General features: G+C 42.2%; 1 protein-coding gene across 7 annotated transcripts in view; it reads right to left on the reverse strand.

Annotated features, from left to right (window-relative positions):
* The window catches only part of MITF (melanocyte inducing transcription factor), a 110,524-nt gene that overhangs the window by 26,313 nt on the left and 58,023 nt on the right, over positions 1-26,188 (reverse strand). For all 7 annotated transcript variants that reach the window (XM_063347771.1, XM_063347770.1, XM_063347773.1 and 4 more), the window contains exon 2: positions 23,039-23,285. In XM_063347771.1, coding sequence (XP_063203841.1) covers positions 23,039-23,285 — 247 coding nt within the window. The remainder of the gene's footprint in view (positions 1-23,038; positions 23,286-26,188) is intronic.

The raw sequence follows: 26,188 nt of genomic DNA on the forward strand, positions 1-26,188 counted from the left end.
TATCAATGGTTTTCACTAGCTTTAAGCATACACACCATATCAACAGGAATTTTAGGTGTACTTCAGACTACATTCTTCAAAATACTTGTATTATATTACACATCAGTGACAGCACTCCTGAGTAGACCCACTTACCTCCTTCAGTTTGAAAAACTAAAAATATTTCCCATTAAGGTGATCAGGGGCTCAGGAATTTAAACACAAAGCATTGCTGCATGCTTAAGCACGAAGCATTTGGCTCAAATAGTTCCTCTGTATGAAGCCAACACAAGCAACTGAAGCAACGCTTCTGATACTTGCTCCTCCTGTCAAGCCTTGCTGGGAATCACTCAGAGACTTAATTTACTAATAACTTGCTAATGATAGCAACCACTTTGAAGAGTTCTACGTGGCAACAGAGCAATGGACCCCCACTCCCAGTGGTTATGTACGAACCAAATCCCTTTTGTAGAGGCACAGAGGAGAGCTCACACTTGGGCAGGCGCAGGGCAGCGAAGCCTATTGGCTTGGCCAATGCGTTTTGCACAGCGTAATCCAGAAACTAAATGCCTAATGATTAAAATAACAGGGAACTTATAGCAGAATAAAAATTAGTAATTAGCTGTGGCTTGACTACCAATCATCCTCTAGGAAAACTTCGAGTTCATTAATTATTGCAGGATCAAGCTTTGACCCACCAGTACTTCTGGATGAAGATAACTAGTCTAAGATAGTCAGCCTGTGGTATTTATATACTTGTGAATTTGTCCACGTAAGGATTTGTTTTGTTTGAAATGGGAAACTGCAGGAAGCAAGCACAAATACAGCGTATCTTGTGTTAAGAGTACCTCCTCAAGGTGGAACACTGCTTATTGGCTTTGCCATCTCAGTTACTACTTAAAATCACGTCTTACTTGTCACATCTCCAAGTAGAACTGCTTTCAAACTTCTCTTGCCATCCAGGGAGAAATAAGAAAAAAAATTATCTGTTTCAGTCTGATCACAGAATAGTTTTGTATGAACAGCCTTAGGTGCTGCATTATAAAAAGGTAATACTGAAGTTATACAACTGAAGCACTTAATAGTTGTTTTACTCACTTGTGCTCTTTCCCGTAACTATTGAGGAATTTAACATGCAATTTCATCACGAAAACTTTTGCAGATACCCACACGACTACTGGATTTCTCATGTTCACACAGCATTCACACGAAGTAAAGAAAAGGCAACAAGGCCGAGTAGAAAAACGGCCAGGAACAAAACAGTAAGTGAATTTGAGGACAACAAAGCCAGTTATTAACTAGCCACACTTGAAACCCAGATATCAGAGCAAGAATTGTCCACCCTGAGGACAGTGATCATGTCCCACCTCATGGAGCCCAGCGTGCATAGGTCTCCTCACCCCCAGGGCCAGACACCTCCTGGCCCCAGGACTTCCTCTGTCACCCTCTTGGTCTTCCCCACTTCTCATCTACCCCTTTTTTTCATGGGGAATATCTCACCTCCATCTCTCTCACCCCCTCTGGCAATGGCCACCACCACTCCAGAGCCCCTGGCCATCTCCGGTGCCATGCTCAGCCTCCGCCATGTTCAGGCCTAGTTTCTCAGAGGGCAGCCATTTGTGCAGCCAAAACAGCTTTCCCTGCTTTCCTCCTCCCATTTGAGCTTACAGGACACAACACCTGTTTCCGAGCAAAAAGCAGATTGCTAACAACAAGGACGTGGAGTTAAGCGATGGAGACCTCACACCTGAGCACACAAAGCTGAAGATGCGTCAAACCCTCCACTGGTGCGACGCAAGTGACAAAAGGCCATCACAATGCCAGCAGCTCGGGGCCGTCCCGCTCCTCTGGCCCCCACGAGCTGGGAAGGAGCAGATTCCCATTCCCCAAACCACACAGAAGGAGATTCTTCTCACTAAAACCATCACTGAACCTTCCCGTGAAAGTAAAGCCAAACCACTGAATGCTTTATTTAAGCAGAGATAGGCTGGGGCACAGGGACATACCAGAGACTTAGAGGACAGCTAACCAAGGGGGAGGAAGACTTTTCCCCCCTACCCTCACTTTTTTTTTTTTCCACCCCTAATTAAAAAGACCATTTGTTTCAAGTAAATTGCCTTAGGACTTACAGTTTATGATTACAAATAAAATACTTTTTGGTCAGTTTTCTCAGTTCAATAGAACTTTTTGTTGCTTAGACAGCTAAATGTCATGGGATTTTTAATAAAGGTTAAAATTCTGTGTTATTTGACAATTAATGGCACCCAAAGAACAACTACACAAAACCACATCCACTGAAGTGTTTTGCAAGGGCTACAGGCTTCAGCTGGGTCCCCTGCACCAGAAAGCCTGTTCAACATCCTAGTCCAGGGCTTCAAAGCTGCTTTTTAAAGCTACTTTGACCCTTCACTTTCAAGGATAAAAACCCGACAGCAGCAGCAACAAATTGTTTTCTAGGACTTTGAATAAAACCAGAAAGCTGCATAAATAGGTGTCTATAATAATCTGAAGAGAATGACATATGAGAAAGATAAACAATTAGTGCTTCTTGCATTAAGAGCGATTTATTCTCCTGAAGTTTTCTAACCCAGGTTCAAGATTCTGCAAGTCATATTGACCACAGATTGATCCACTAAGCCTGAAAATCCTAAAGACCATAAAGAACTTCAATTATTTCATTAAAATATTGATCATGGGTTTCACTGCAATGCCAAGAAGAACTCTCCTACCACCCAACCCGGAGCAATCCAAATAACCAGCCAGACAATGGTTTAACTCATTCTCAAAGACGTTTTCCCACATGCATTAAGCAACGGCATCACATTTTTCCCCCTAAGGACGTCAGTGGCCTAAAGTAGCTTCACATGAGAATTTCAGTCCTCTTGCTTGCTGAAACCTTTCCAGTCCTCCAAGATGCAACAGCTGCCTCATTTGAAATGTAATCAAAATTCAGTTGATTGGGTTGTGATATATCATTCCCCACAGGTGCACTGTGAATTTAGTAATAGATAAAACTATTCAGTTTCTGTTCTCCCCTTCCCTCCATCTTTTCTAGAGCATATTTGCTCCCCTTTCTTTTAGTCCGTAACTCAAGAAAAGCATCCAGAAGACCACTGACTAGAACGCCCAAGAACAGGAAAAAAAAGGTGAAGTCACTTGTATTGACTGGGGAATCCAGGCACGATGAGTTGATTCCAGCATTTTACCTTAGGACATAGCCAACACAAGGAAACGACATCAGTTAGCGCAATAGAACTCCCTGGTTACTTAATTCACCCAAAAAACCCTCTGAACTTGAAAACCAAGGCAGGTACAAGTAAGTTGTTTAAGATCTGGCATCATGATTGCAGTCTAAGTGGATCCAACAGTCATCTTCAAGCACAAATAATTATGAAGAAGAAAAGGCACATTGTACAGAATGAACATCACTTATACAACTCGGGGTTGTTTTGCCCATCACCGAAAATTCCTCTGTGTAACGTGACTTTTTTATCCAAGGGAAAGACATGCAGCAGACGAAAAGAACAAAGTTCTTGTGGATTAGTATTTAAAAACTGTGCTTTAGCTATAGAAGCACATGACAACAGTACCTAAGGAAATTAAAGAGAGGTTAGCCAAATTTGCTTAAGGCAACAGGAATTGATGTAATTTGCAGGTTAGTGGCGTGCTAGCTGCCATTCCACAAGTATGGCTTTCAGTCAGGATTCAGTCCTTTGAACTGCTGCATTTTTTTTTGTTAGGAAACCAGTATTTCAGCTGTTTACTTCCCAACACACATGCCATAAATTTTTATTTTATACAGTTACTGAGAGGATACCAAAAAGCATTGCAACATTTTAGGACAGACAAGGAATTGACTCCATAAAATGTCAGACACAAATCTTTTGCTATGTTTTCACCTACCTTCAGAGCATAAATATTTTATGACTAACAGGCAACAAGATCAGCCACACAACTGCACCTGACAGGCAAGTCTGAATTATGGTACTGCCACAGCAAAAAGCTTAATTCATGCACCTCATATCTACATCTACTTCTGCCATCCTCCTCTCTCATAAGGAAGCTGGGAAGCACTTTCATCAGCACTTTTGAGATTGCTCGCAGTAGGACACGAATGACTCCTCCTCACAGGAACTGTCAAAGATAGACATAAAGTTGCTTCCAAAAAGCTCTCTTGCAAGACCTGGCGTAGAGATGCGAACTCAAGAGGCAGCAGAGTCATAGGACCACAGATATTTCAGCTGCTCGAAAGCCCAAAGCCAGTGCAGATGGTCAGAAGCCATCTCTGCTCCCAACTTCCCCTTGCAAAGCATTCCACAGCCCAAGCACAATCATCTGCCCTTCCTACAGCTCAAGCAACACCAACACAAAGTTTACCAGATCACTCTAGCACAGTTCACTCACCAAGAGTCACATTAGAGAGGTAAGAGTATTTGTCCAACCTTATCTTCCTCCTAAGGCTGCCAAGCATGGTGCTAGCCTGTGCCAGCTTTGACTTGCAGTCACATATTTAGAGCCTGAGCAAGACTATCAGTTACATTTCATAGGGGTTACTAATCCAGCCACCATTCCAGCCCTCAGTAACCCCTGCTAGACCTGCACAACACAGTATTTCACTTCCAGGTCTCTGGTTCGCTACAAGCCTGCTGGAAAAACCTGTGTCTTTAATGACTTCACCCTACTGCATTTCCCACGGCAGGGAAGAGGTGCAGAACATCGACCCTTCTCCCCAGCAGGGCCTTGACAGGTCAGACTGCTACTTAATTCACACCAACCTTCACCTGCGTAAAGGATTTAGAGATTCTGGGTTTATTTCTAGAGCCCACACCCGAGACAGCAGGCACTTCGCTATACAAAAGGAGGAATATGAGTTTTTCCTCAAGTCCTGTGATGCCCCCAGGGAGACGTTTCCACAGGTGAGAAGCAGCATCCTTCTCCACAGCGGGTTTTGCTCAGGTTGCTCATCATTGCTCATTTGTCACATGCGAAGAATGCAAACAGGACTGGGTAAAAATCATGGCATCTTTCACGCAAAACAAACAAATGAGAAAACAGAAACAGTGTCATACAAGATGTTGAGTAAACTGTAATCAGAGCCAAGCTTAAAGCAGAAGAGACAGCACACACTGACTCTAAAATAAAAATCCTTATTATCAACTTCCTAGAGACATGGACTTACCCCCACACAGAATGGGACAGGGTGTTTGTTTATCCAGACTTTAATAAATAAAATTCAAGAAGTTTCAAGTCTCCATGCCAAAAGCAGATTTAATGCAGTAAATCTACTTTGCCCCTGCATGGGCTTGTCTTCATGTGTGTCATGCAACACTGACTTGTCACAGGTAAAATTTAAGCTAAAATAGGCTATTTTGCCAAACTGTCAATTAAAAAAAAAAAAAAATCTAAGAAAGGGAAAAAACCCAACCTGCTACTTTCACAAATTTTAAAACCCCATACCCGCTACACTGGTCTCATTTGTCACTATGAGGTTTGGGAAAGGTTGCTCAATTTTATAGCATGAGACACAGTTTTGAGCCAAGATAACTTCAAATGCTGAGGAATGTAATCTTCAGCACTCTGGGGCTAAGCAAGAAATGAGTTTGATTTAGAACTCTTTCAAATCCACAACGCTAGCTTGTGAGAAAGAATTGGTACTCAGAGTATTGCCTGTGGGCTACTGAAGTATTTATTTACAAAATTTCAACATTCAGCACTGGAACAGAAGATAGGGAGAGAGATGCAAAGATGGCACTTGATCAAAATATATCAAACACCCAAAACCCACAAACAGAAACAGGTGAATCCTTCTCTTTTTCTTAATAAAAGCTATTTGTAAACTCAAATGCAACTCTTGGGTTATCATATTCAAGGGGAAAAAACCTCTCTACTTTGAAGGCACAGTGCACATCAGAAGGACATCTACACTTGTTGCATACTTGTCTAAAAATGACCTAGGTGAAAGACTGCTACACTCATTGTTCACATAATTACATGGGGACTGTGAGGCTGGCAGCGTGCTCTTAAGGTCACTTACAAAGCACATTTCAAGAACACGCCACTAATCACGACCCAAACATGAAAACAGAAAACAAATACACCAAAATCCCACCAGTGCCACGCAGGGTGTGCTGGAAGAGTTTGGCCTGTGCATCTACTGAAAAGCCTTCCCACCGAAACTTTTAAAGCAGCCTCCAAAAATAAGAGTGAGAATCATTTCAAAAGGACCACTTATTTTAACAAACCACTTGGCAACAAACTGGCTACAGCACAAAGAACACTTGTTCTGGAACACGCCAGTTTGGAGGCTATCTGCTTTATGACAAATACACAGCGCCACAAGAAAAAGTTCGCAAGAGAATGAAGATTTTGTTAATTCAAAACAGTTTCACGCTGTTAACATGCCCTGAGCTTCTACATGCCACAGTTAATAAAGAATTAGAAAGACTTAGTCGGGCTCTATACCACTTCGCCTACAGCCGATGATGTCTCATGTCAGCCCCAATATGGAAGACTTGAATAAGCAGAAGAATAAAGCAGCCTGAGATACATCCATTTTATTCACACTCCTACTATGATCATTAGACACAGCCTAAAATAATAATAAATCGCTGACTTCATTTAAGTGAAGGAAATGCATGCTGGCTTACCACCGAACTGCTTGATTTTTATCCTTCTGCTCAACGAGCTGTGATGTTATTTATGACAGTATTAAAACCTACTGAATTGTAATAAAACAGTTTCAGTACCTCAGAGTGCTTGATCATCACATTCTCTAATGTAAGATAATCCAAGTCACCTTCATGCAAACTCAACCGGCTATGATCTGAAGCATTCTGCTAAATACCAGAATTGGGATTTTTGGGGGGGACTTTGGCAGGCCACAAAGGCGGGGACGTTCCTTCTACAGGGTGACAAGCCACCGCTCTGGAGGAGAATTAACCCAGGGGGCCAAACGGATGCCACAGAGCATGGAAACTGAAAGCCAACGCTGCCAGGGTTACTTTTGAATGGTGGTGGCTCTTCCTGGGGAGCAGAGTGCTAATGTCCAACACCTCCATTAAGCAACATTGCATCTTTTATTTCCTGACATCTCACTCACAAAGTAGGTGCTACAGCAGACATCACAGTAGCCACAAGAGATTACAGGTAACAACAGTAAGAAATAAAGTATGTTTATTCCACTCTAATTTTAAACCCAGAAACCACAATGAAACTTAGTGTTTCAGTTATTTCTTAGCTAAAGGAATGCTGCCGTAATACTTTTGTAACACAAAGACGTATTTAAGGCAAATAGCCATTAGGTTGCATGACCTCACCTCTACACCCCATGATCGTATTCCCACAACAGACAGTAGCTATCGTCTGGCTCCCAGAAAAAAACCAGACTGCCATGGGCTTATTTATTAAACAAGGATGCCAACATTTCCGCCCTTTTAAGATCTCAGGCCTTACATACATAGAGACATAGCATCATGATCTATTTTATACTTCCAAAAACAACATCCAGCCACTCGGCCATTTTTGTAACCTTCCCCACACCTGCCCCTCCATGTCTTCCAGAGATGAGCTGTTGAAAACTCTTCTCCTCATGTTATTTCACATATGGTAGGCAAATGATTAGTTATGCTGTGTAATGGGAATTGATCAGGCCAGAGGATGGGGCACTTGCAGGACCATCACAGGTGAAATCTTTGACAAAACCTGAGTTAGCTGTCAGTAACCGTGTTCGTGCTGCAGTTGTAAAAAAAAAAAAAAAAAACAACTGCCGTCAGGATCATTACTTCAACAGATACTGCACAAGTATGTTTCTTACCACGAAAACTTAAAGACTGTGAAAAACAGGTTACATGAAAAGATGGTCTAAACTTCTGCCGTGATGCTCTTCCAGCATTTACACATACCCTGGCACAGCAGCATTTTCAGCATGTGAGCACATAAAAGACCTCCAGCCCGCAAGGGACTACAAGCTCTTGATTCTCTACTGCTTGGAGTCCTCCCAAAGTAAGGGTTAGGGCTCTTCTGCAGGAGTGAAATCACATTTTATTACACGACACCAGACAAATTCCACCTTCCCAAAAAACTTATAGAAAACTCTTTGCAATGGTTTCATCTGAACTTCAAAAAAAGCACAAGCCAACAGCTCGCCAGGAGAGGCACATTCATAAAACACAAAGAGAGTGTGTTATCATTCCAGTTCTCCAAAGGTTAGTTGCAAATACGAATTGCCAAGAAATTCAGAAGTAATAGTTTTGTCAGAAGATCAAAACGCCTTTTGAGAAAGAAATTCAGGGCCTCCAGGCTTGGTCTCAGAAGAATCCTATTTTAAACCGCACTTGACCCACACTAATGTAACCCTTCAAATGCTATTACGAGAGCAGAACTATGTTCATAAGGGCAAACAGGCACAGTATCTTCCACTAAAGCCATATTTATTTATGTAAAAAAATCATGCATCTCCTTTTAACACTGAAAAAATACAAACAACATGACATGTATTTCACAAGGTAGCTCTCATCACTGATTGGTAACATACACAAAGTTTTAGTACATTGTGTATGTTTCTTCTTTACCTGAGAAATAGTATGGGAATATAACACAATTCAAGGCAAGCAGATGCTAGAGTCAGGAGATAACTGCAGATTAGATGTGAATTAACTGGATCCTAACTCAATCTTCCCCACCTTCCTCACCCTTTTTAAACCTCAAGTATAAACCCATTTTAGCACATCACTACTTTACAGGATGGAATAAATATTTTTAGAGCTCTTAATGCTCTAAAAAATGCGGACAAATTCACACTGAACAGAGTTTATTTCAAATGAAATAAAGTTTGGACAGAAGAAAAGTAAAAGCAGTAAAAGTTTGGAGCTTTTTTAAGATCTACTAGGAGACAGAGGAGATGCTGGTACATCCCTGGTAGCAAACAGTTGGGTTTGACAATGGCAGGTGTAGTTGCAGCTGGTCTCGAGGACACCACAGCGAGCTGTGCATCCTCATGCAGCGGGGTGCAAGACGTGGGACCCCGTAGGGGAATGGTTCAGAACACAAAATGCATTTCAAACCATTTATGTCAGACCTGCTCTAGCCTGAACTCCCAGGAGCGGCTGGGTAACACGAGGTCTTCTCATTTAGTTTCCTCCAACAAGAATCTAACTAGTACCCAGCAACAGCACTGGCCAAAAATAACATGTAGTAAAGTGGCGTCAATTGGGAATGCACCTCAAAACGGCATTGCTGCTCTGCACTAAAGGCAGAGCTGGTCTGAGAAGGTGTCGGTGGTGATCTCCAGTGCCTTGTTCTTGCCCTACCACATCAGCTCGCTGCGCTTACCCCTCAGTTAAGCAGGTAGAGCAGTTTGCAGCGCTACATTGACCCAGGCAATCAAAACCACTAGGCTGATTAAAAGTCACCTTTCCAAAACCAGGCCTTTTTTTAAATCTCAAACTGCCTCAGTAATCCCACGTGATTTTTAGTGTGGCCCCACAAATGGTGCAACCACAGGTGCAGTAACTACCAGGGCTGCAAGGGACATCAGCTGCCACAGTCAATGTATCACAGAACTGTACCCAAAAAATAAAAGTGGGCATAAATAAGGAATTACGAGTAACAGCCAAAGCTGCTTCCGCTTTACCCCATCTGGTGGCCTACTGCTTATATACAGCTGGTAGCAATAGCTATTTTGGTATGTTATCTGGAATTGCAGCTACTAGAGAAGAAAATGCAAAGTTGGATTAACTGTGTTCCTGGAATAGTTATCTGTCATTATTCCCCGGGTCCCACAGGAGTCAGCACATTCCTCACTCCGCATCCGAAGTGGCATATCTAGACACTGTGTGCTCACATCACGCAGAGCCATTAAGACTTGACTCAGTCCTCACAGGTACTGCCTTTAGCCAAAGCAGATAAATGGAATTAATAAGCTTTCTTGGGGAAGGTGCAAGTTCAGACAGAAGGGTTTTCTAAGGATAGGTCCTGCAAACAGGCGGAAGCCCTGGCTGGGAGCTTCTTCCTTGTTACTTACATTAAACACCGTAGGCAAAGGCAGGAGGCAGCAAATCTGAACAGTGATCCACGGCGATGCGGCGCTTATTGAATAAGCGGCACTCTAGAGCAGACGGCACCACTTTTCTTCCCTCAAAAAGGCAACGTACATTAGAAAAGGATAAACTCTTTTGAAAAGCCACAGTAGCATGATTCAATACTATTTTTCCTTTTACACAGCAAACCATACAGGGCTGAACCCTTAAGGAATATATGAACTTTGATGTGAATGAAGTCCATTAACTACCGCGCAATGAATGGTGCCTGTGGTCCAGAATTCATATCCTTTTAGAAAGCAAAGAGGACAGAAAGCTTACGATTGCTACGCACAAGTGCTGACTCATTCAAGGTCATTTTACTCCTTCCCTGAACAAATTGTTTCTTCGAGACCCGGGCTATCGTGGTACTTCAGAGGATTATAGTTTTGGTGGGAGTCAGGAAGCAGAATTTTAAGAGAGCGAAGTAAATAGCATAGTAAAATAGTATTAGACTGCTCAAAGGAACTTTTCAATTAGTAAGTTACAACAATACTTTTAAGTAAATTATGAAAATACTGATTGCTGTATTTTTTTTTAAACATAAGTCTCACTTCTGAGAATTTTCTGTTAAACAAGACAAGAATTAACTTTAAAGCACTGTTTAACAAGGCAGGAATTAACTTTAGAGCAGCTCCTGAAATGCACCACATTGCTTTAACACAACAGCCCTACTCCACAGGAGACGGCAGCAGCACTAAGAGCAGCTCTGCCCCCCAGCAAGAACAGGCTGCCTCGCCAAAACTGGGTGTATCGGTCAAGCTGCTCTTAGGACACTGATGCTGGTTAAGGGCAACGGCTCTCTGGATAATCGATATAGGTAAACTGGAGTAAGCCTGTCCTGAAACAGGACTCCCAAAACCCTGAAGAAACAAAAACCCCCACACGCCTAAAGATAAAACACAAGCAGAGAGAGAAGTTACGGCCTTAGATAGCTACTAGAAATCTTCTTAAAGACAAGGTTTAGTCTGCTGCCTGAAGGTCCTCGGCAGGACCTTTATAAAGGCCTGGGTTAGGCAGATAAACTGTTTTCTACACCTCAATGTTGAAATAGGTTCCTTTCAAGGAAGGCAGTATCTTTTAAAAAGAGAATTTCCATTAGTTGCCTGGTTTTATTTTCATCTGAAACTCATTCTCAGGATTTTCTGGAGCTTGCAGCAATGAACCCTTAGACCTTTTAAAGATGCTTAGGTGCCTGACTGCTGCTGACACTCCAAGCTCAGCTCCAGCGACAGCTCCCAACACTCCCATACCCTCAGCATCCATAGCACTCGTGGCCTGTGATGCTTTTTCGCAAGCGGCTCTGCTGCTCCCCATGATCAAAAGGAGGGGATGGATAGATAGATACAAGGACTACACTGCTCCAAGACAGAAAACCAGCTCTTTGAAACACTGGTTTCTTTAAGCACCCAAGCCACGTTCCTGCTGATGTCAATGTGTTCATTTGGAGATAAGGCAGATTCCAGCCAAGTCAGTAACAAAAATGCTGTTGGCAGATGCCAGGGCTTCAAGTAGGTGGGTTGCCTGAAAACAGCTGATGGTTTCTGGGTTGTGTAAGCCACATTAGTTTAGAAATACAGTAATATTTACTACTTTTTTCTAGAAAGCCATCACTTCTTCAAATGATTTTTCTTTTGCTACCTCACATTGTCTACGAAAACCAGGATTTGTAGCACAAAGCAGGAAGGGGGGGGTATAATTTAACACAATATAGTTGTGTCCTACATAGCTTTGAGAATCAGGAACGTTCAATGGAAAACACACTCTGGTTTCATCACTTAAGCTTTTTTTTGCACTCTACTCTTACTTACTGAACAAGTTTATTACTTCTACTGGATGCTAGGTGTATTTACAAGAGGCAGCCTGTCTTTCACAGACTTTCTAACAGTAATTGGGTTTTGCATGTAATAACAATTACATACAACATTTAACTGACTAATGGCTTAAAGGAACCTCTGGGACATTAGTTGGTGAAAATAAAATACAATAACACAAGTGAAAAACACGATTAGAATAATGTGTCAAAACAGTTTTTAACACCTGAGTATTAGCTTTCATCAGAGAAAGGAATAGTCTAGAAAGATGACTTATCAGCTGAGAGATTTCCCAAGAAATACACGCGCTCTTGGAAACCGTAATGCCATCTGCTGAGAGATTATGAAAATGCAGGGCAGTGAATGATTTACCTGAATGAGTTCTCAGTGCTTCCCAGCATTTTGTCTATTGTTTAATTACTGTAATAGCGATGTTGAAATGCGTGCTGCTCAGGAGCCAGTTCAAAAGAAAAATAAATCTGCTTGCATTGTGTAAGGTACCCAAGAATTTTCAAAGAACTAGCTGGAACTTCAACTACTGATACTCATCAAGTTGAGGACACTAAGTCACAGAGGTCTGTAACAAAATATTGTTCCAGTATGTTCAAAAGATAATATGATGTGGGAAACCAAAACTATTATTCCAGCATGGTCTTTCTAACTTTGCAAAGACACTGGTATTAAATAGAGTTCTTTGTTGTGGGGGTGGGGGGGGCCTCCTCTCTTCCCCCCCCCCCCCCCCCCCCCTTAAAAAAGATACTTGATTTTCTGCTCCACATCATTACAAGCTGGAAAAAATATATCTAATTCTCAGTCAATTTAAACTAGAAAAGGTTATTACGAAGTGTCTAAATAATAAACATGTGTAACTGGCATCCAGCAGAAGTTTCTCTAGTGAGCCTGCAGGGTTGAGCTGTTACCCCAGCGCCCTCTCTGCAAGCATTTGGAGGCAGCAAGGTATTTTCCTGGTTGGTAACAAAAGAATTGCTGACAACTAAAGATTGGCAGAGTAATATTTCCTCAAAGGCCAACACATTGATTTTTTTTTGATTATTATTATTTTAAAATTTACCAATCTGCCAAGCATACAAAAGCAGACTTGCGGTTTTGCTGGGTCACAGTGGCAAGTAACAACCACAAGCTCCATCAGAATCAAGCATCTTCCCAAGGCGTGTATGAAAGACAAGGGATAAGGATATTTTTTCTTATTTGCATTGAAACACTATGTCCAATTCTACCCCACACGATGCTGATGAGTTAGGAAAGGTTCACAAGAAGTCTTCCAAGGGATTCAAGATCTGTCAAGCCAGATCTTTAGCAGAAGGCCAGCACAGCCTGCTTTTCCTCCAGCCCACAACAGTTTCAGAAGTGTTGCAATCCAAGTCTGACATTAATTATTAAAAGGAAGATTTACAGTAATAGTAACTTAATTCTTAAAGTCAGACAGACCCAACCAGATCTGCTGACCAGCAACTGTTGATGTAACAAATTCAAACGGGACGCTGCCATACAGAGGTATTCTCCCAGAAAAGTGCCAAGGCAGCAGTGTATCGATCCAGTTCTAGCCTGATCCTCTCATTTAATTTCTGAGTAATGCTATTCCTATCTACAAAGAAAAAGAAAGAACATCGCATGAATATTTTCCTAAGCAAATACAAACCAGGTGAGTTCTGTCCTCAATTCAGGGACAATTTCCACTGCTAACACTAAAGAGATGTGTTACTAAAATGGATCATTTTGCTCAAAGAACAAGATATGAAGCTGGCACTCATTTCCGAGAGATAAAGGGTTAAAGCAGTTACCCATTTCCTCAACTGGACGACTATTACTATTGTAAAGTCCGTATTCAGTTAAATTCCATCAGGCCATGCTTTCTTAACACGATCTGACATGTACCTCTTCAAGATCTTGGATTTTTTTTCCTCCTCTCTGCCTCTGAGTAGCAGACACTAGAAATAAATACACCCAAAAAGCCAAATGTTAATCCAAACAAAGTAATATTTAATTATCAAGTTGAAGAGACTGATGACGGGACTGAATAATTTCTTCTTTTAAAAAACAAAACAAAACACACTTGCCAGGTCCTTTACAGACAACACAATACTAGTTTTTGTTTCAAGTTCATAACTTGGCTCTTAAAGTAGTTGATAATGAACCAGCAGGCATTATTTTAAATCAACCAGTTTTATTAAATGAGCCAGAAAGGAAAGAGGCAGGGCTAATTACCAACATTCCTTGATGAATTACCTAGCGGTGTGTGGTAAATCTCCAGGCGTCTTTGTCTTTATCCCCAAATTTATCCCTTACTTATTTCTCAAGAGGTTAAAGGACATGGGGCTAATTAAGGAACCAATCCAGTGACAGACAGAATCATTCAAGGTAAGGCTGGTTTTTACTCTTTCAAGCTTTTGCATCTCTGCCTGGTACTTCTTAATCTAATTTTTTTTTTTTAAAAAATATCACTGCTGGGGAGGGGAGGAAAAGTGCTAATCTCGTCACGGTCAGGCAGGTTGAAACTGCCATGCAGTGCTGGGCAAAATGCTACATATTTGTAATTTAGCCAATAAGAAATTCCTTAAGCCTCTCTTGAATGGCAGGAATGTCTCCAGCTTGTCACTTTGAATTCATTCACTACACAGGTTCAGCATCTCGGAGAATAATGCTGCCAAACTAGCTGAAGAACTGAAATATTTGCAAGCATACATAATACCGAAAGATTACTTTAAGCAGATCTAAATTTTCACATTTAAAATTTAACATCTATCGAAGGTGTCAGCAGAGGCCTCCCTAGACCCCCACCCAACTCCCCCGCTCTCCAGCGCTGCGTGTGGCTCCGGGAACTATTTTCTGACGAATTAAGCCATGGACTCGACAAACTACTGCAATGACCAGCACTCACCCTCTTCATACGTCCTTGGCTCAACCAGGAGAGTGGAATAAGGGTTTTTTAAATTAACATTGACCAAAAAAAGGACTTAATAGTAGAAGATCTTAAAACCTGTTTACTGGTGGGCTATGGACCCTCATCAATGCTTTTAATTCCCACAACTATGGGCATCTACAAATCTTTAGGAAGATTAACTCATCTTCTGCAGGTCCGAAACAGCCACTGACACGTGGTGAACCACCATTTTCCCAGGGTCTGGTAACTCAGCCATCAGATAATACGTCTAGACCATGGCGGGTGGGGGGAAAGAAAAAAAAAACACAGCACTTTGAAGCCATCAGAGAACAAACTTAGCAAGCTCTCATTAACTTTGTGGATGTTACCATGCCTGCGGAAAGACAGCAAATTCTCAAGACCACCAACTAGGGTATAAACCGCCGAGAACCTTCTACAAGGCCATCAAAGCTTGGACCCAGATGTCTCTCTCATTTTATGAAAATATATCCCTATTTCCTCCATGTCAAAAACATTATTTCAAACTACCAGGTAACTACCGTGAACTTGCAGGCAAGAGCTCTGTTACAAGGAGCAGTTTCTCAGCTGCCTTCCCACTCTGCTCAGTTACCTGTGTGCTCTGCTCCCAGCGCGGTTTGCCCAGGAAATATCCCAGCAGCCCAATTTACGCTTTGTCCCATAACTTTGGGAGCTGTATTTTGTGCCACAGTGACCACAACTGAAGAGCTAAGATGAAACATCAGACATCTTCATCCGCAACAGCATTTCTCTCAAGAGCTAAGCAACACACCAATTTGCATCCGTAGGAAAAGGACATTTGGGACGAAGGGTGAAAGCAGCGTTTTGCACCAGCAGCCAAGCAGTCAGGTACTCGTACACAGAAGTATGTTGCCCCCTTGAATTCCATGCATTTTTAATGTCTAATAACTTAGGTGTTAAGCAAGAGTTTACATTTTACCTCTATTACTAACCACAGACATCAAGCACCAGTGCTTGTTTTGGAATAGCTTTCAACCCACTAGCAAGCAAAAGTTTAAGGTCTGAGAGATACTTTTACTTACGCAAAGGCCTAGGAAACAAGGCAGGCTTTAATGGTTCAGCTGTTTAAGGCACATTTTTCTTTATGAAGAATTTGCTGTAGGCTTAAGTTACATATATATACACCAGAGTCCCTGAGTGTAAGTAACCTGAGTTTAAATGGTCTGTCTGTAGCTCACCAAGACTCAGCCTGGCAAATCACTTGTCTAAGTTCTCAATTGCAAATACACACCACGCTTATTTAACATACCGGCACACACTACTATCTACCATTGTCAGGCCAGATTAAATTAGCTTTTAATCAGATAAGTGTGGCCACAAACACACATTTGCTGTAGCAGATACTACCACACGTTTATCTTGACGGCCCATTGTTCCTGTTCTTCAGAACCGTGAGATAAGTCCCCTATACAATGAAGTTTTATGGTAATTATTACACCAAGAACACTATTGCGAACTGCACAGCCCCCCCTGCTACGCAGGGCTTGCATTACCACCACAGGTCTCTCCCTAATAAGCACACTGAAAAAGGGCTAGGATGGGGTATTTTCTTCATATACGTCCATAGTCATTAACATCACTCAGAAGGCATGCTTGGCATTTTAAAAACGAAGAAATACAGTGTATCCGACGCAAAGAGCTTATCGTGGTGGCGCATTTCAAATCTGAATTAACAATGAGACACGGGTGAAGGCAAGAGGCCAGCCTGGTCGCCTGCACCCACCAATGTCAACACGGAAAAAGTGGCTGGAAGGGGAAAGATGAGCACAAACTACAGCAACGGGACCAGACCATAAGTGATCAGACCACAATACTGCCATGAGATGGGCAAAAGCTCTTAGAATGCTAAAGCAGAAATCCAGTAAACAGTATCAGATTCTAGGCTTTGAAAATAAGAGTTTTCAGCTTGTTTAGGACCCCAGGTGAGAGAAGAAAAGCCACAATGACAAGAGCAGCAGTAAAGAGCTGTAACTCTAGCACCAAAAGAGCAGGTAGCATCTACCATGAATACACCAACCTAGGCAGTACGGCAGGGGGAATTTAAGTGGGGTCCTTACCGGCAGACAAATTTTTAAATATCCAGCTTATTAGAAATATTATTGTATGCAAATACACTATTAACAATCTGTTAATAACAAATATTAAAAATGTTTTTGGAGTGTATATTTCCATTCATATGTTTTTATCTACATGTCACATTTTGAGGTGAACTGCCCCATAAGCAAGGGCAGGTGCTGTGCGGGAGCACAGACCCCACAGCTAGAGAAGAGAGATCTCAAACTTCAGATCACCAAAGCAGGACCTGCCTTGTCTAGATCTCCTGGAGCAAGGGAACTGTTTGCTCACTCTCCAGAAACAAGGATAAAGGGGATGTTAGCATCCTGAAAGGGACCTGTTATATCATCTGCTGGTCAGGAGACCTGCTTTTATCTTATTACCCACAAAGCATTTATGCAGCATCCAAAAGACATCTGCACCACTGCAGGAACACACCAGTTCATGGAGCAAACACCCGCTGGGGTTCTCACCCCAGCCCTGGAGGCTGTACTTTGCGGCAGCATCTGATGCGGCTCTCTCAGGCATCTCCCATCTCAGTGCCTGTGCCAAACAGAAGCTGCATTCTTACATACCCAATGGCAGACAAAGAGGGAGGAAGAGACATGAGAAGCCCAGCAGATTTCTTATTGTGCTATTCATTTGATGTGACAACACTCAGGAGGAAGGGGATGGAAACCAAGCACATCCTCAGGAGCATTAGCATGCAGCAGCAGGAACAGACTGGGACAGGACCATGCCATTTCAACCACAACATGTCCAATTCGGGCTTCCATCAATGACCTGGTGCATCACATTAAAAACACGACAGCACAAGTCTCACATCCATGCACCAACTGAGGAACCCCAACAAATAACATGGGAGGACAGAGAGAAGTGCTCACCCTTGATTTTCCACCTTCCATCTGCCTAGTGAGACGTGCAGGGGGCTGGATGTCAGCTGCCCGCCGGTACTGTTTTGACTCCTGCAAGAACTGGTAATGTTTTCAAGGGAACTGATTTGCAATTCTGTGGGCTGATACTGGCCCTGAGCCTCCTTTCCTGACTCCTGAGGATGCTCTAGCACTTCCACTCCCATGGAGGACATGAGCCTGCTCATACCAGTCGCAGTTTCTGCAATGCCACATCGTGTTTTGGGCAGGCAGGTCCACAGAACTTAGGGGACTGTGTTATGCTTGTTCTGAACAGGAGACTTCATCCAAAAATCAGGCAAAGCAACACAAACCACACAGCATAACTACGATTCAGTTTTCGTAACGTCTCTCAATGAACAAACAGGAGAGTCCTCATTCCTCCCCTAGCCCACTTCTCTGAATTCCTGCAATAAGTTTACTTTCTGGACCATTGCAAATTCTGTAAATAAGGCTACTTTGAGACAACTGGACTTAAAAAAAAAAAAAAAAAAAAAAGAGAGCGCTATCTTCAAAGGCAAGCCCCAATCAACACCTCAGGTCTGACTACTTCTATCAGCAGAACTTCTCAAAGACATACCCAAAAATCAAGTAGAGGATCTTGCAAGCCTTGCTTGTGGGAATAACGCACAATGGTTGGTAATTTCAGCCTTTGGAGTCATTCCTTGTTTTTTTCCCCTGGATCTTTTAGATGAAGAAAAACCCTTTTCCTTCTCTGTCTCTTAAAAGCACGTAAAGGATGGTGAGCCCCAGACCCGTACTGCTATAGCGCAGCTTTGGCGAAGATACCAGAGGGACATGAGGTAAAACTCTGGTTATACAAGTCAGCGTTTCGGCCTGCTGAATAAAAAAAATAATCCTAAAATCAGCAGCCTGGAGTGACATAGAAGATCGAAACCCATCCTATAAACATGGCTAAGTAGGGTATCACTGCCTGTCAGAAAGGTGGGGAGTTGTCCTGCTGCTGCCAGTAACTCGGCAGGCGGGAGATCGCTCGCTTTACAAGAATCCTGCAAGTTTCTTGGTAGGAAAGGAGGCTGTGAGCAGGTGAGGGGGGGCCACAAAAGACACAAAAAGCAAAACCCAGCAACTATATCACATCCACCGGAAATGCTCCCTAAATAATAGCTGTTAGAACTACAGGATAAAAGCTAATTCCGTGGTATCAAGCAGGAAGACAATAACAGATGAAGTCCAAGACAGCTATGGAGAAGCTGATTAACAGACCAGCATCACTACAAACCAAGAGTGTATTCTCTCGATTTCTAATAGCCAAGGATTTCATCACCTTTAATAAATTTGACTCTACAAGGTATGGGATTAATAGCAGTATTGTTCTGCAAATGGATGACGGAGGACTAAAAGGACTAACCTATCATCAGGTCTCAGTGACTACAGGCAGGGACCTGACGCACGACCTCCTCAAGTCCTGGGCTAACCCTGCTTACAGAAATGCAGCAACCAGTTCCCAGAGATCGCCTCTGGAATACTGAAGTTGAGATCTGCAGCACTGCTTCTGCTCCAACAGATAAGACAACCGAGTAACTGCAATCAACAACAACAAAAATAACAGCTTCTTAACACCAGTTAAGTATACAGAACTTAAAACACACCTGTATGGAAGAAGATACTGCATATAACAGCCCACTGAAGACATCTAAAGACAAACTCTTTGCAAAGAAGTTAACGCTTAAATAAAAATATAAACTTACTTCGTGCCTCAGGAACGAATCCTGATCCAACATTGATTGGGCTTGGAACTACTCCAATGATCAACGTTATTTGCTCCTATTTCCAAGGCAGAGCAGGAAGTTGAATGGCAGCAGGAGCAAAGAAACTCTTGCAACATCTCTCCGCAGCATTAGTCCTCAGCTACCAACAGGAGATGGATGAGAAGGTGCTTAATGATAAATCAGCCTGTACGGCTGTGAAGCTCTGCAGAAGGGTAACTGAAAGCCATAACAAATCTTCCTTTTGCTATTAGATTCAGAGAGATACTGTTTCAAGTGCATTAGACCCACTCCTCGTCCATCTCTTAATGAGGCTGCACAAAGCAACACAAAATTTGAATTCCAACAGGTCATTTCCTACCTTGCCAAGCTACATTACTTGGCAGAGAAGTGATGCAATAAGTCGTCATTACTCAAGAAAATGAAATTCTATTTATTCATATGCCCTTGAGCATATCACATTATGTAATTTGGAGATTCCTATGCAATGTGACATAGATTTGTATGTATTTCTCTTTCCATCTGTATTGTTTCTAAATGAGCATCTTCAACGTCTTGAAAACAAATATAAAATCCAAGCTCATTAACACCTTTAGCTTCTTTTTAAACTTGTCATTCCAAACTGCCATCCTCAGACATGCAAGCATTATTCTCGTCACATTGTGAGATATGGGAGAAAAGGCAAGTCACACAACGTAACTAAAAACATGAAATGATGACAAATTCAACAGGATTGGAGTGGGGTTTTCTGATACTAAGTTCCAAACCAAAGAAAAACAACAACAAAACCAGCTACTACATTTGGTCTTATTTGTTTGTGAATTAATACACAAAAATATCTCTTTTAAAGAAGGTTGCCTTGCAGATTAACATTTCTGAAAGCATAAAAAAAAATTAAAAATCCCCTTTTTGTCTATCACATTCTTTAAGGTCACTAAATCCAGACCATCTGGATAATAAAGTTACCAACTTAGTTCCCTATTTATCTAATTAAAACTTCTGTACAGCTCATATGGAAAATTTGTCTACAGCTAAAAAACAGCTGAAGTGTAAAAAGCAGCTGCAGGGAAATGATGTCACTCGCACAGTGCTACCACGGGCAGAGCTGACTGACAACGTATCGGCACCAGGAAGATCCTGATTTATTGTTAATCTCCTCTTTTGAGCCAAATAATCTATTTAAAAGAAAAAACAACACACAACCAAAATCACATGGACCTTTTAGCGAAATCCTACTCCCACTGAAACATCGGTGGTGAATTTTCAGCAAGATCATGACGTCAAGCCTGGTATTTTGTACTATTTTTTTTTTTATACAGAACTGGTTCACTTTTATTAGTAAGGACAAAAGGATGAATCTTTAGCTGCTTTCACCCACCAAAACCACAAGCAGAACAACTATGTAAAGCAGTTTCTTTTCTCTCATGCACATAGAGCTACCAAGAGGACCTGGTTTTGCTAATTTTGACTGTTACATATGTAAATGCGGGTGATGAGAGACAGGCACCGTTCTGTTCCAGCAGGTAGCTCACATACACACAGCTGTCACCTTCAATGCACAATTCTGTCGCCAAAAGGCACTTGTTGCAAGGTATTACTTTTAATTCACAAGCCAGTTAAGCATACGTTCTCTTAATTTTTTGCTCTACAGGGTCACGCATGCTGCCGTTTGGGCTGCAGGTGACTACAGAGGAGGTGTCCTCCCTCTTTGCAGGATGCGCTCCTCCAGGAGGGAGCAAGGGACAGACACTTCTTTTGCATCAGAGGATGAGGATTCAGGTTCAAGTCCTTCACGTGAAGTTCCCCAGCAACGCTCCAGCAGGTTACAGAGCCACACGCAAGTCCTACGACAAGCCAGCTCATCATCTGTAACAACTGAGCATCACCTCCCGGCCACACCGTCTTCTGTACTTTGTCCCTCAGAAATAAAGGGCTGTCTCCCCTCCTCTCTCATATAAAGAGGCAATTGTAAAATGAACAATGCAGACAACTGCTAATGCTTCTTCAAGGCATTACACTCCTTCCTTAATGGTAAAAACCTTCAGAAAATAAACACTTCCCTACAAGTTTTCAGAGAAGTTTAAAAAAAACAAAACAAAACACTAAAATTCACATCACAACATTTTAGGATGAAAGGATGTAAAAATCTAATATATGCTTAGTTAACTAAGTGCATTACAAACAAAAAAACCCTATTTCATAGCATCTACACATCTGCTGGATCTGAATTATAACCACAGAGTCATAACCTGGAAACAAGTTTAACAAATTGTTATACACAAACTTTTGTGCATTGCACACGTTAGACAAAATAGCTCTCCCCGGTCAATTTCGGATTCCTTATTATATGCACATATGCTTAAAGTAGATCATATTTAACTTTTAATAGAAAAAAAAATAAATATATAGAATTCAGTATTCAACTGTTGTCTTTTTGCTCCTAGATCGTAGGCCACACTTGAGTACGACTCTGCTGTCCCAATTAAGCATTAGTTCTGGCACTGTCAACGCTATCCCACAATGCAGATTCAATACATAAAAGCCCCCTACATTTCCTCCGTACACCCGTCACACACACTGCCTTGAAATCCTGAGCCTGCAAGTCTATTTTAAAACTAAATCTTTGAATACGTATCCTTGATATATAACAGCGATGAGCAAGCTACAAGCGTTCTGTAACTCAAATTAACTTATCTGGTAAGAATACGTGTCCCAGCTGAGGCGGTTACTAAACGTAAGACCGTAATAAAAATATTTAGCAATACTGCAGAGCAAATAGATAACTCTTCAAAACTAATGAAAATCTTATTTTCATGAAATATGCCAACAAACTTCTCCAGAACGTTTTGCAGTCTTTTACTCACACATTTCACATCGCTTTACTCTACTTGGACTTACTCAGTGCATGAAGTTATCTCTTTCCTTATAACTGTTCACATTTTTCCTCCAAGTAATTAGCAAGCTACATCCCCTTTGACAGAGGGATACTAACAAGCTCCTACGGTTTCCAGTAGGACAAGGAATCCAAAGCTGCTAATAGCAAACAAGTCATTTAAGCAAAAAAGGATTATGGAGACTCATTGCAAGAGGCTGGAAACTCACCCGTATTTCAAATTAAGACTTTGTGAGGAGCTCTTTTGTAATGAGTTTTGACTCCATTTTACAAAAATATTTCATTTTCTTTTAAAAACGAAAATGTTGATTTGAATATATATTAGAATTCCTTCTTTTTGAAAACAACGAAGTACTAGAAAGACGGAGAAGCATTTTCCAAAGGGAAAATGACGGAAACATTCGTTTTGTAACAAAACCTCAAAAGTTTAAAGAGAACAAAAGTCACACAAACTTTCTTTAAAAAAGGTTTTCCATTCTTTGCTACCAGGACACCAAAATAAGCTGCAAATCAAGCCAGAGCACAGCTTCTTTGTGAAATTTAATTGCTGAAAATCCCTATAACCCCATTCGTATTCAATAAGGTAAGTTTAGATGAGCGAGAGCTCCTCAGCAGAAAGGCAGAGAGAGACGGGCGTACCTTGAGGACCTCCATGGGTACCTGGGTGGCAGGGGGCAGGCTGGTGGGGACGCTGACGTTGATGGCAGGTGTCTGGCTGACAGGTACTCGCTGCTGCATGAACTGGGCTGCTTGCTGCTTCTGCTGCTGCTCCCGACGCTCCTGCTCCTGCATCTGCTCACGCATGAGCTGCTGGCGTAGCAGGATTCGTGAGGTCATGCTGGAGGAGCTTAAGGGAGGCTTGGAAGCGCCAGGATGCTCGGAATTGCTGTGGGAAGACCAGAGAGAGACAGCTCAGCTTCCAGAAGCGGGATGGCAGCTCCAGCGGTCGGAGCTTGTGGAATTACACCGGAACGTGGGGCAGGATGGATGAGGATATGCTGCACCGCGCGAGGGGGAATTTGGAGCCGACCTACTTCAGGTACTTAACAGCCACATTAGGCTGCCTTAACTTGACTGCCGCCAACCATTTCCAAACGCCAATATCCAGCTGTAAAGACCTATTTGCCATTCCAATTTTTGCTGTAAAGACCTATTTGCCATTCCAATTTTTACCGCAATCATCCACGAGAAAAACAAATGCTTTTATAGATGCAGCAGGTACTCATATGCCTTTTTTAAAAAAAGTAACAAAGGGCTGTATCAAGTCTAATGATAAGTATAGACAGTACTCCAGGTCTAATGATCTACCTCAAAAATAAACAAAAGTAAATCTACCTATCCCGTGAAAGCATAACATAACAAAGTTCAGTTATTTGCTGCAAAATACTACCTTGGGGTTGGATTTGATGGTGTCAACACTCTTCATAGCTAGAAACCAGACTCCCCTCCCCAAAAAGACCCCAACTCCCACTTTAGGCCCACCAGCATCTTCCGAGAGCAGCGAGACACAAGAACAGGCAGAATAAACAACAATAACGGCTTTATTTCAGCCACACTTTGTAAAGCGTGTCAGGCTGGCCTGAGCCAGCACCCCGCACTGCTTCACCACCAAAGAGCTATTTCTAAGCCCTTGGCCAGCAGAGCTTCCTACCAGACAGCACAGGACAAACCACGGGACTTTGCCATGGAATGCAGGGACACCTTCTGAAGCAACCCATCGTTTTGCTAGCCCTCAGAAGTAAAATCCATTTATAGGACATTTCAGTAGCACAAGGCAGAACAGTTAGGGTATATAAGTACCTTCAAGGGAAGGATGTTGGAAGTGGCTAAGAATACAGGAGTCCACGTAAGCAAGAGCTACAGTGCGCATAATTCAGGATATTTAGTTTGTGATTCTGACTGCTGCAGCTAATTGCTGTCAGCCCATGGAAGGAAAGGGCTGTTAGTCTATAGTGATGCAGGGCCATGCTTGTGGAAGCCAGCAGTAACCCCTCCTGCTCCAGGAGGAGACTGAAAAGCCCACCTCTGGCTCCAGTGCTACTTTCAGGATGCGGATGGGACAAAGGAGTGCAGGAGCCAGCATCCCTTCCAGGTCTCCCCTGGAGGCTGCGGGCACCGAGAGCTTCTTGTGCTTGGGACACTGCGCTGCTGGAAGTTTTCCAGCTTTGTTTAGGACCGATGTTGAAAACAGTTCAGAGTAGAAACGAAGAAGGAAAACCCACACTTACTCCCCCAAGAGATCAAACTCTGCTCTTCCAGAGACACATTTTGGGGGCAGGGAGGGAGGCAGGGAGGGAGGGGACCATCTTGCTATTTAAGACCTGTCAGGTTGAAGCATTCACAGAGACACTGATCCTTTTGATAAAACAAGAGAAAACCTTTGTGGTGAAACTAATGCAGCTGTGGAATAATCGCACTAATTAGCTGCTCAAGACAAGTCATTGACTGTGATACTTGTAAAAAACACCACCCTTTCAATTAAGGGCGAAGCATTCTCACATCTAAACCCAGCCGCCTGCTTCCTGGCTGCCCATCTGAACCGCTTGCACATTTCCAAACTGAGGAGACGCTTTATTTCCGTCACCAGGACGGTTATAGATCAGCGGTCTCCCAATTTGTTTTGATCAAACACTGCTACCAGGGAAAAAAAAAAAAAAAAAAAAGTGTTTGCACATGCACCCCCCAATATATGTCTATTTATGAATTGTATACATGTATTACTGAAGTGATAATATTTTCTTCCTGCCCATCAAAAATATTGCGCGCCCTAGAGACTGCTGTAATAGATGAGCAAAAAAAGGCACTCAAATGCTGCTTTTAAGGAAGGATTCATTCTTCTCATTTGTTAAAAAGCTTATTTTGTATCCCATAAACAGGAATCTCATTTGCATGCTATTGGCATTTTTTAATAGATACCTAATGCTGCAAAATTGGTAACCCAGCAGTTGCTCACACCTTTCATTTTGAACTGTTTCTCCACTTCCCAGAGCCAAGTGTGCTGAAAACCGTCTCAGAAACACCTTCCTCTACACTAAAATTTTGGGGATTACAAGGGGAAGGAAGGTGAAATTATTTCCACAGCATTTCAAACAGCCCCTGCCAAGAACATCATCTCAGTCACGCGATTTCTGTACCTGCTCACACCTACAACTCAACAACTGTCCTTACGGCCTCCTGCAGACGAATCAGGGGTCTACTGCTGATAGAAAATTCTCAACAAAAGCTTCAAATATTGTGTCCTTTTAAAGAAATAATAATCCCAGAAAATGCTGTTCTGACAAATTCTTCCCCAAAGGGCAGAGACTCTTCCAGTTTTATTTCTTTTGTAATTCTTCTCAATATTATAGTTATTCACTGGAAGAAAATAGCTTAGATGTAATTAAGGAGGTACTCCAAGGTTGGACAATGTACTTTTTAACGAAGCATTAAAGAAGAGCAGACCCAGCAAGGGGAAGAAGAGTCTGATCTTATTCACATCCAGAACACCAGATTTTGGTGGCCAGATGATGGGAAAGAAAAAGCTTAAGAGGAGTTCACTGAATGTCTCGCTCATTCTGATTTCAAAGGAGAAGCGGGAAACCAGTACAGCTGCAACAGAGCCATGGGCTCAGCAGACACATCACTCTCATAATTCTCTTTTTTGGGCACGTTATGGTATTATGCAGCACAGAGGCGCAAAAGCCCTGAACGCAGGCAGCGCTGGCAGCAATGTGCTGCCAGACCGCAGCTACTGCTCTCAGCGCATCTGAATTCAAATAATGCTTTTATCTGGCATAAAAGCTGCTGCCC

This window comes from Chroicocephalus ridibundus, chromosome 10 (assembly GCF_963924245.1).
Source record: "Chroicocephalus ridibundus chromosome 10, bChrRid1.1, whole genome shotgun sequence".
NCBI classification, from domain to species: domain Eukaryota; kingdom Metazoa; phylum Chordata; class Aves; order Charadriiformes; family Laridae; genus Chroicocephalus; species Chroicocephalus ridibundus.